This window comes from Acanthisitta chloris, unplaced genomic scaffold (assembly GCF_000695815.1).
Source record: "Acanthisitta chloris isolate BGI_N310 unplaced genomic scaffold, ASM69581v1 scaffold16926, whole genome shotgun sequence".
Taxonomy (NCBI): domain Eukaryota; kingdom Metazoa; phylum Chordata; class Aves; order Passeriformes; family Acanthisittidae; genus Acanthisitta; species Acanthisitta chloris.
This window is the reverse complement of record NW_008680037.1, coordinates 260,534-271,653: the sequence shown is the minus strand read 5'-3', so window position 1 is coordinate 271,653 and position 11,120 is coordinate 260,534. Positions and strand designations below refer to the sequence as shown.

The window sequence follows — 11,120 nt, the reverse complement described above, 5'->3', positions numbered from 1 at the left end:
CCTCCTCCTCCTCCTCCTGCCGCTGCTCCTCCTCGCCCATGTCGCTGCAAGATGGCCGGTGAGTGCGGGGCGGGGGCGGCGCGGTTCGCCTCGCTGCCCTCCCGAACCAACGCCCTGCTCTCTGTCTCTCTCTCTCTCCTATTTTTGTTTTTTTGTTTTTGTCCTTTATAGGGATCCCTTTGTATTTTGTGGATTTGCAGGATGACTTAGATGATTGTGAGTAACTGGTTTTTGTTTTGTTGTTTTGGTTTGGGGGTTTTTTGGTTCTTAACGTTCACTGCTCTAAGGGTTCGCCCTCACACTCTCCATCCCACCCCCGCGTGCCTGGCCTGGCTCTCTCCTCCGTGCCCGGGGCAGGCTTTTCGCAGGTGGAAGGTGTGCAGGGCTCGGGGTTTAGGGGTGGGTTGTGTGTCCCTCGGGGTGTGGGGCACACACACACAGACCCAGGGTGGGGATGGAGGGCACCTTCCCGCTGGGGTTGGTGGCAGCAGCAGCTCCAGCAGTGCCCGTGGTCACTCTGGTGGATGTGGTTTGGGGGGTTAGTCCTGCTCTGGGTGTGGGATTAGCCCAGGGGCTGTCCAGGTGTGGTTTGTACAGGTGAGTCTCTGCAGGATGCTGTGCGGGTCTGGTCCTGCATCCCATGGCACGGGATGGGGATGGGGTGAAGGGAAAAGTGCCCTGGGTGTGCTCAGGTTGGCTCACGAGGTGGTGGGTTGGGGTTAAGTGCCATGTGGTGGGTCCTAGAGCAACAGCTTCATGTCAAATCTGGATACCACAGTCCAGAGCTGAGCACCCCCCAGACAGCTTGGTGAGCACTAATACCTGGGGAGATAAAGCTTTGTGTAACAGTATGAACTTCTGTTTCTCAGAAAACATCTTTCTACATGGGTTGGTTTCGTTGGTGCTTTGGCTGCTGGATGGACTTTTCTGTGTAAAAAAAAACCCAAAAACTGGTACTTGAGTTTGTTCCTTGTGATGAGAGACTTTGTTGTCACAGTTACTGTTTAATAGCACTTGAAAATGTGCAGCTCATGGATCCATCCCAGCCACACAGCTGAGCATGGGAAAGCTGATGTAGGAAGAACAAGGTCTTCAGAAACACCAGGGGAAGTGTTTTAGAGCACAAGTGAGACCAAGTCTTCCACTGGAAAGGTGCTCAGGGATGTTGTCTCTGCAGGGAGGAGATGTTCTGTTGCTGCTCTCAGTCTTTGAGGTTCCTGCTCTTCACTGGTAGCAGCAAGTGCAAACAGCAGAAATAAATCCAAAGTTAATAGTTCTGTTATGGGTTTTAGCCTTGGACCAAGGGTGACCATGGCTAGGAGTGTTGGTGCTTCGTTAGTGTTTAGGTTTTGGCTGCTCTGCTGTGATTGTGAGTGATGGATTTAAAGTCCTTGAAGAAGTTTGATGCTCAGGAGAAACTAGTTTTTAAAAACCTCCAGATATAAAGAAGGTTTTACCCTGAGTAGTAATTAACGAAAATTGTCAGTTTCAGGATGAGCTTGTAAATAAATGTGCCTTTATTGAAATCTTGGTTTATGCTTCAAAAATACTTAAAGTTATTAATTGGACAGTGCAGTTAGGATTAAAGACTCCAAAGATGTTGTCTCTGTGGTGTAGCAGAGTTCAGGTGTCTCATCTAGTCTGGGATTCTGTGCTGATCCAGTGACCAAGGGAGTAAAGAGTCCGTGGTGTGTTTTAGGAAACAAACCAGGGGAGCTGGATTTTTAACTAACCTGGTGCAATAGGTTATGTGCACACTGAATTCAGTTCCACTGAGACAAGTGGAGAGTTTCAGAGGTGGCTCTGAATGTGGGGAAAGCTGCAGTAAAATCTGCCTAAATCCAAGTGCTGTTTGAAACTTGCTTTTTGTAAACTGAGATTTTGGATCATCTGGAAAAATGGTTAGCTTATTTATGCCCTTCCTACGATAAAAAGGATTTTAGAAATTGTTTTTCCTTCTCCAAACACCATGAGAGAGAACAACCTCCTTGAGCTCATTAAATCGTTGGACTTTGCACCAGTGTTTACTGGTTTGTGTTGCAAACTGGGCAGTGATCCTGGCTGTGACACTGAGTCGCACTGTTAGATCCTGTGACCTGAGTTTCTTAGAGGCTCTAAGCAGCTTTGGGGCCTGGGTCAGGCTGAGGCATGGTGAGCACGAGTGCAGCTGTGAGTGCTGTCACACTCCTTCCTGTTCAGAGGTGCACAGACCTCAGTCTTGTTAGAGGGAAAAACACTCAGTGTTAGATTCGTCTGTGAAAGAACATCAGACAAGTTAAATACTAGTTCATTACTTTACAGTACTCTGGTGTGTTCTAAAACTTGTGAGTACCTGTGACTTCTTACTTTATGGGAAAAGAAGACAAAATGGATTCTGCCATGGTTATTCCTTACTTACATGTAGTGAGAGCATGTGGAAAAAATTCCAGGTATTTAACTGATCCTGAGCATTAAGTAGTTGTGCTCTGTTTTGTCTCTGGTCCTAGCAGCACTGGTGTGTGCTTAGGGGATTTAAATGAATAATAGAGCTGCTCTGTGTGGTAAAATTAATCATGTTCATCACGTTCACAAAGTTAGCCCCAGGTGTGGTGTGGTATCAGGCTCAGAGTTGAGATTTAGCTCATTGTCACTGGAATTGGTAGGAATTCTGATCTATTTGAAGTGAGCTGATAAAAACCTCCATTTTCAGAGGGTTTCTAATTGGGGACAGGTGGGAATTAGGTGAAGTTAAGGACAAGTATATTGATTCCAATTTGCTTTTAAGCCCTAACACATCTGTGCGTAACAGGGGACTAGCCTCAAATTAGCCAGTGAGTATTCAGTTGTGTGGATTTTAGATACATGTTATAATTGTGTAGATATAAGGATGGTCAGAGCTGGGTTTGTGTATAGAGAGGTTATTGCCATCTCAGGAAATCTGTAACCCTACATGCACTGGAACTCCCTGTGAGCTCCCAGTGGTACATGAGACTTCTCATGGAGCAGCAAATCTGGATGTTCCCTCTTTGGGGAAAGCTAGTCCTGGAGCAGATTTATCCCAGGCAGATTGTGCAATGTAAAGCACTTGTGCTGATCAGTGTTCTGAACCCAACAGACCCTTCTGTGAGGAGCAATAGTAGTGACCAGTGGAGTGGGAATAAGGTGTCAGTGTGATATGACATCACTCTAAAAGGCCATGAATAATCATCTGTTTCTGATGATGTAGCTGTGGGTTCACTGTAGTATCTGTGTGTTAACTTGAGATGTGAACATTTATTCTAATCCCACAGTTTGCTTCTATTTTAATTCCCTTGAACTGGTTGAGCATATTGTCTGCAAGAACAGCAGAACTGGAATTCCTCTAGTCTTCTTGTTTGACTTCCCTGGAAACCCAAACCCAATCTGCTTTTGCTTTTGTTCCTGAAGACCCAGGTAGAACATTTTGCTCCAAGTATGCTTTTCTTTAACTGAGCTGTATTTCTGAGTGTTTTGACTCATGCTAAGTAATTGAAAAGCACAGTTTTATATAAGAAACAGGGATTTTTCTGTTGGAAAAACCTGAGGCTTTGATACCTCTCAGTAATAGAGGGTTTTAAACATAAAAAGTGACTTTTGATGAGTATTAATGTAGTTTAGAGCCAAGAACTGGCTTGTTGTCTGCAGTCGTTGTCACTCAGCAGGTGTGCTGGTTTGTGAGGATACTTCATGCCTGTGAGCAGCTGTGTTGGCACAATTTGCATGTAATAAAATATGGTCACAGACACTATAAATGTGTGAAAGAAGTGTGCATAGTTCTGGGGGTACATCAGCTCTCCAGTGCAACTCTTGTGTGGGTGTTCCTATACCCATTGCTGAATGAGGGTGTTTGTGTGCTGCAGGCTCAGGGCTCTTTGGCAGCAAAGTTACCCTATTCCCTTTCCTGTTCAGTCTTACCTCCTGCCTGTAGTCTGTGATGGTTACTGGGTTAGGTGACTGTGGCACTTGGGGAGGTGTTTTAACAGTTGGGATGGTAATATTTGGGTAAAAGTCTGAAGCTACAAATGCAAAAAGGGTATAGGTAAGAGCAGGTTTACATGGGAAAGTCTGTAGATAGATCTGGAGGAGAAAGCTCCCAGTGTGGTCTCAGGTGTGGTGGCATTGGAAGTTTTTCCCAAAGCTCCCAGTCTGAGTTGGATCTATGGGCCCAGTAACTACGGTGAGCAAAGTGTCACTTGGTAGGTTTGAAACTGACCCAAGAATCCCCTGGTTTAAAGCACTGCAGGTTGGGGTTTGTGGCTGTTAAAATGTCATTTCTTTCAGTGGGCCTTGTTTTCCTGTTGAATGTGTGGCTCAGTTTGTGGCATGCAGTGGTGTTAGCTTCTCACTCTGTGCATGTGCTCAGTCCACTCCAAGGCTGAAGTGTGTTTCAAGCCAAGGATTTTGAGAGTTGAATTCAATGTCAGAGCTTGAGTTTGCAGGTCTATATGCAATTGTCATTTCCCACTTCATTAATGCAACTTAAGGTTCTCTTTAATCTGCTTCCAGTGATGTGCAAATGCTTTTATTTTGAATAGTTATTGATACCGTGTACTTTACACTGTAACATCTCTTGCTGACTCTTGGATGTTTTCTTCTTTTGGGTTACTTTTCTTGTCTTTCAAGTTGGATTTGAAGATTATGGACCAGACTGTGATAGCATGAGGATAACAGCATTCCTGGATATTCCTGGACAGGATAACTTAACTCCCCTGGCTCGTCTAGAGAAATATGCCTTCAGTGACAACATCTTTAACAGGTACAGCAGCCACACCTGATGGTAACTGAGTCTCACAGCACTGTGGATGTTAAGGTGTCACTGCATCTTTCATTATCCTCCTCATACTATTTCTGTTTGAGTAACTTCTGTATAACACTTCCATGAAAAGAGGTTTTCACTCTTGGTTGTGTGAGTGAGATCTCTGGGTTCCATCTCTGATTTGTTGGGATGTAGAATGTGCAGAGAAGAGCTTGATCTTTTCCAAGGTGCCCGTTTACAGTTGATGAGTTTCCCCTGCATCCCATCCACATGTGGTTGGCTGGGTGTTAAGGCAATTAACATTTTGTTCACTCCACAGGCAAATTATTGCCCGAGGCCTTTTGGATGTCTTTCGAGATTTCAGTAGCAATGAAGAAGACTTCCTGACTGTAATGGAAATAATGGTCAGGCTCTCTGAAGATGCAGGTTTGAAAGTTCTGTTTGTGTTTTGAACTTTTGTAATTTATTTTAGATAAGCTGGAAGACAGAAATTAATAACTTTGAATTTTGAGAAGGCAATGAGTAAACTAAGGAAACTAAATAATCTAACAGCAAGATCTCTCTGTGAAAACAAGGTTCATTATTTCTGTGTTTGTATTTTTGTGTGGTAGATAAGATGTTAAATGAAAGGCTCTTGCTTAGTGTGGGGCCTTGGTAGATAAGATGTTAAATGAAAGGCTTAGTGTGGGGCCTAAAGTAATATATTTCTAGAAATTAGTACATCTGACTGTGTGGTGTAGGTGGCACAGAGCAGTTGTGTATTTTAGTGCTTGGTGTGCCTATGTTTGTGGTGACTGGATGTTCCAGGCAGTGCTCTCATCTTACCTGGTGTTTTTGGGAGCTGGTCCCAAGCGCTTGAACTGGGATGATGTATGTAAAGCTATTCTCTGGTTCCTTTAAGAGCAGGCAATCTCCGTGGTGCAATTTCTAGGTTTTGATTATATCCATTTTCCTCTCTTGTGAAAACATGAAAGAAAAATGTTACTTTTTTCTTAAGGTACTTAATCTTAATTTGCTGTTTACTAATGTAGTTCTGACTTTATTTCCAGAGCCAACTGTACGTACAGAGCTGATGGAACAAATACCTCCTATTGCCATTTTCCTGCAAGAAAGCAGACCAAAATTCCCAGCAGCATTTTTTGAATACCTTATGCCCATAGTAGTGAGATACCTCACAGATGTTAACAATCAGGTGGGAAAACCAGACAACAGGAGTTCAATTGTCGGAAAATTCTGTGTGGTGCAGTGAATTTAGGGCATGAGGAAGAGATAACAGGAAATTCCATGTTGATTGATACCTGGTTTTGTGTAGTGCTCTGTGTTTATTGGTTTCAGCACATTTTGCTGGGAGGGCTGGTGAGTTTTAATGCTTCCCTTAGCAGGTAAAGGGAAATTGCAGCATGTGGACAGGGTCTGTTACAGGAGTCATGACTTGCTAGTCCTTCCCTCTGCTTCATCTTTTGGTTTCTCCTCAGAATTAGATGAAATGTCATTTAGTGATTATATTAAAATTTAGCATTTATTACTAGTTCCTTATGATGTTAAAATGGAGAGGGTTTTCATTGAAACATGTTGTTGTCTGTGTGTCAGTAAATGCTGTCTTTATAGTGATGTGCCTGTTCTGTGTACTTGTGTTTATAGGTCAGGAAGGCAGGGCAGGAAGCACTGCTGATACTGCTGGAACAGGACCTTGTGGCTCAGAGTGACATTGAGAACAAGGTGTGTCCAATCCTGCTGGACCTCTCTGCCCCTGACAGTGATGATGAGTACAAGGTGGAGGCTGTGAACGTAAGTTTATAGCAGTAATTTATAGTGGCAGTTAAGATGAGTTCCAGGAAAAGCTCTGACATGAAATAAGCAATCAGACCTTTTGTATTCATTCCTTTAGATATTTGGGTTTTTAGTTTACCACAACAAGTCTTTGAAAACAGCAGATTTGAAGAGACCATTTGTATGTTTCAGGATGCTAAAGGATGTCAACATGGTAGCTAAATAACCTTAAGATGTACTTGGTTCTTTGCAGCCTTGATTTAATTCTTGTTCCCCAGCAGTTTTTACATTGGCTCTACCAGGTTTCACAGCAACGTTGTAGAACTGTGAGTGATGACCTGATCTTAATTCTGAAGTGTTTTGGAAACAACATTGCCTGGTGACTTTCAAGAAATCAGTTGACTCCACAGAAAAGTGCTGGTGTGTAATTACATTTCAGCACAGATATCTGACACTTGACCTGTAAAATATTTTACCAGCTAGATTTTCTTCTTCCTTGTTTGGGAGTTGGGAGTTGCTTAGGCAGTTTTCCAGGGTGACATCTGAGCACCAGATGCTTTTTAGGAGTTTGAAAATTTGTGGGGAAGTCCTTGAAATGTGTCTTCCCTAGTTCTTATTTAGCATTCTATTACCAAGGCAAAGGTTTCTAAGAATAAAGCTCATCTAAAGCTTCAGTCTTTTTGGAAAAATAAAAATAGAAATAAGTGTGCTGTTAATCTGACAACACTTGTGTAAGCATTAAAGTCCTGGTGCTGCAGGAGAAGAGTACAAAGGTGCATGGCAGCCCTTTGCTTCTTACAGCAACTTGTCCCAGAAGGTGAGAGCTGAAAGGAAACATACCAAAGCACATGATTTGTAATGATAGTGGAAACTGACAGTTTGTCAGAGAAAGCTGAATTAATGGATTACTGGGCTTGTTACTAGCTTCCTTTAACTGTGCAATGTTAACTCCTAAAATTCCTGAGGATCAGTCCTGTAAGCTGTGCATTGCCTCACATATATAACTAGTTTTTCTTGCACTCCTTTTTCTCTCCTGTTGCATTGCAAACTTCTGTTTTATTGTGGTGTCTGAGCCCATAAAGAGCTGGGACTGTGCTGAATGGGTAAAGCACAATGCTAACTTGCATGCTGAAGCTTGAGATACTTCTGATGTCCTTCAGGACTCTGATTTTTATAGGGTGCAATGGAGCTATGTCTTCTCCGCTTGAAATACCAGTGTGTGCCACCCTGCAAACACCTGGAAAATGAATATAGTGATAAAAGTCTATGTTACCAGATAAAAACCCAGTGAGTTACATGCAGAAACATTCAGGCACAATGTCTTAGAATGATGTAAAATAAAAGCCACAGTTGTGCTTCACATGGAACAGGTGTATAGAACTACTAGTGCTGTGTAGCAGTTAAATCTGTGTGATGGTAATTGCTGTCTGAGGTAATTCTTGGGAGGAATATTTGGCTGTGCTTACAAGCTTTATAATTTCCTTTTCCTTACACGTATCCCTTTCCTGATTTCCAGATAATCTGTAAAATGGCTTCAATGCTGAGCAGGACAACAGTTGAGCACATGCTGCTCCCTCGTTTCTGTGAGCTGTGCAGTGATGGGAAGCTGTTCCAAGTCCGAAAGGTTGGTGTGTTTCCAGCCCTAAGCCACTTAAGAATGGATTTGTATGTTGCTGTTCAAATGCTTTCCTGAGTAATTTAGTCATAATTTCAGCTGATGAACTTTGAAAGCACCTGGAAGTTTTAGTGTATTGACACAGTTATAGTTTCTGTAGTTCAGTAAGGGTCAGTTCTCAGGCGTTGGTGAATAGCTTTGGTCTAGCAGTTAAACTGATCTTTAATAGGTTTGCACAACCTTTGTTTTTAAGCTGCTGGGCTTGCTTATAGGATGCAAACAAGTTAGCTCATCTCTAGCATCTTGTTTAAAAACTAGACTCTCAAAAGTTACAGACATTTGAGACATTCTGCCTTTAAAAAGATATAATTAAAACTCTGGTGTTACTGAAGGGAGAAATCCCAGAAGTGTAAGACTTACTTGAATTAATGTTTGAGTACAAAAGGAAACTTGTAGCATAAGAAGTCTTAAAATATTTGAGTAGACTTAAGGGTCACACAGAGCTTCAGCTGGGTCTGTAACATAAGCTGCACTGGTTGGAATTTGAGCTGCATTATGGCCTTCTAAATCAGCATGTAGAATGGAGAAAGTGTGTATTAACACAGTCCTGTCTTAATTGACTTCACATTTTGGCAACACCTTTTTCCAAGATGAGGGGATGTCCCTTTGACCTTAATTATAGCTTCTGTAACGGACAGTAAATGGCACTAACTTGAGACCTTGATTAAACTTCTCTTCAGCAAAGTACTTAAGCCACTTTCAGCCAGAGCAGGGATAGTGCTGTCAGTACACCTAAGTCCTGACCCTTGTATCATGTGTTACCCTGCTGTGGCTTTCACAGCTGCTGCTCAAAGTAATTGAAACTCCAAGTAGGGTTATTGTCCCTTCTAGTGGTTACTGGAGTGGATGATGCTCTTCATGCAGCACCTTTATTGCTGTTGTTTCCAGAGGCATTTGGTGTATGAACACTTGGCTAATGAGTCTTTGTTCAGGATGAGTTAGTGTTACATGATGTAGTTACATGGCCGAAATTTGAAGAGTCAAAACATGTGCAGTTGTTTTGTGGGATAAATAATGCATGGGGAGGTGGAGAATAAAACTAATGCCCTTGAAAGAGTCACAGTGTTATTAATGACTTTTTTAATTTCTTAGATTTGTGCAGCTAATTTTGGTGACATTTGTAATGCAGTTGGGCAAGAAGCCACAGAAAGGCTGCTGGTATGTAAAACCCAAATCCATTTGCAAGGCTCATATTCCTCAGTTCAGAAGGTTTAATAATGAGTTCTTTTATTGTCTTCTCTATAAATTAATCAGTGTGCAGCATGTTTTAATTGATTTGGCTAAGGCCCTGGTTGCAATTACACAGCGAAACTGGGAATGAAGAGAAATGCAAAGTTGTTGTTTTACAAAGCATCTTTAAAATGTAACCGACAGCAGATACATATATATATATATATATAGACACACATATGTATGTGTTTATACACACTTGAGAGTTACTGACTTTCTTTCATCCTTGAACTAGGTGATCAATCAGATTAAGACTTAGGAAAAATAGGCTATTAATAATTGTTTCTTATTACAGTTATACACAAAATCCTAGTGCAGTAAATGAGATTCAAATAGGCTTTTTCTAGTTCCTTCAATTAGTATATGTACTTAACCTGTCTCTGTTTCCTCTGTTCTTCACTTACTGGGTTCTCTTTTGAGTTCTCATTATCTCCAGTTTTCAAACACACCTTGCTAGTAAGTTACTTCAGTCTTGTATAGCCTTTAGTTAGTCTTGGTGTTTGTTATTTTGGCAGATTCCCAAGTTCTTTGAACTCTGTTCTGATAGTGTTTGGGGAATGAGAAAAGCCTGTGCCGAGTGCTTTATGGCAGTGTCTTACACCACGTCCCCAGAAGTGCGCAGAAGCAAACTGTCCCCACTGTTCATCAGTCTTATCAGTGACACCTGCAGATGGGTAAGTAACTCACTCCAGCATTGATGTATCTTCCCAGGCAGGTCCTGCACAAATAATGGGCAGGCCAGAAATGTGCACTGCAAGTTCTCTGGAGTGAATTTGCTGAAATGAGAGTCTAGTGTACTAAAACCTAATCTCCTCTAGTAAGACAGTGTCTTATTTTTACCTCTCTTATACTTACGAGTTGCTATCGACAGTTTATAAGTGTAAATACTCTTCTGAGAAAAAGGTTGTTTGTATTAAATGGTTGAGTTGAAGTAGACAGTGATGCCCTTCAAATTTATCACTTAAAAAAATTTCCATACAGCGATTGCAGATAAATGTTTAACGTTATAACATCCTTTGCTTAGGTGTCACTTCTGTGGTGATTATATTTGGTATTAAATGAAGCTATTAGAGTAAGAACCAATTGGTTCTTACTAAAAATTGCCCCAAATGTTTATTTTTCACCTTAGTGGGTGTTGGCTGAAGCCTTACTGTTGTCCCTGTCCCCCCTCAGGTCCGTCAGGCTGCCTTCCAGTCCCTTGGCCCATTTATTTCCACCTTTGCAAACCCTTCAAGTGCTGGGCTGTACATCCGAGAGGATGGGACACTGAGCATCCGACCAGCAGCACAGGAGGGGAGTGCCAGTTCCTGTCAGCCAAGCACCAACAGCACTTTAACGACCTCCAATGCAAGTGCCACGTTGTGCAGGTAGGTCATGGGAAAAGTGTGATGGAGGGGGTTAAAAAGAAGGTAATTCAGCCTCAACAAGCAGCAAAAGCAAAGTCTTGCTTTGAGAATCTAGTTGCAGAAGAGGTGTGAAGAGTGAGATCACACACTTGAGTACAAACTCACTTTGGCTTCACAGGAGGGGAAAGGGAAAACTGGTAGGTAAAGTGCAGTGGTGACATATATTGTCTTGCTGCAGAGACAAGTTTCTGGTGTTGCTGCTGTCTCTTTTGAAGTATTTCCCTGAAAAGCTCATGTTACAGAGTACATTTATTTGACTGTGTGTGTCTTTTAGCAGCTCAGAACA

At 42.1% G+C, this 11,120-nt stretch overlaps 1 protein-coding gene across 1 annotated transcript in view; it reads left to right on the top strand.

Moving 5' to 3' along the window:
• Positions 1-176: 176 nt before the first annotated feature.
• The window catches only part of LOC103804939 (serine/threonine-protein phosphatase 4 regulatory subunit 1-like), a 30,464-nt gene continuing 19,520 nt past the window's right edge, over positions 177-11,120 (top strand). The window contains exons 1-9 of the mRNA XM_009077574.1: positions 177-216; positions 4,621-4,753; positions 5,073-5,179; positions 5,803-5,945; positions 6,395-6,541; positions 8,040-8,147; positions 9,291-9,356; positions 9,944-10,102; positions 10,602-10,779. Of these exons, the coding sequence (XP_009075822.1) occupies positions 4,656-4,753; positions 5,073-5,179; positions 5,803-5,945; positions 6,395-6,541; positions 8,040-8,147; positions 9,291-9,356; positions 9,944-10,102; positions 10,602-10,779 (1,006 nt within the window). The 5' untranslated portion in view covers positions 177-216; positions 4,621-4,655. The remainder of the gene's footprint in view (positions 217-4,620; positions 4,754-5,072; positions 5,180-5,802; positions 5,946-6,394; positions 6,542-8,039; positions 8,148-9,290; positions 9,357-9,943; positions 10,103-10,601; positions 10,780-11,120) is intronic.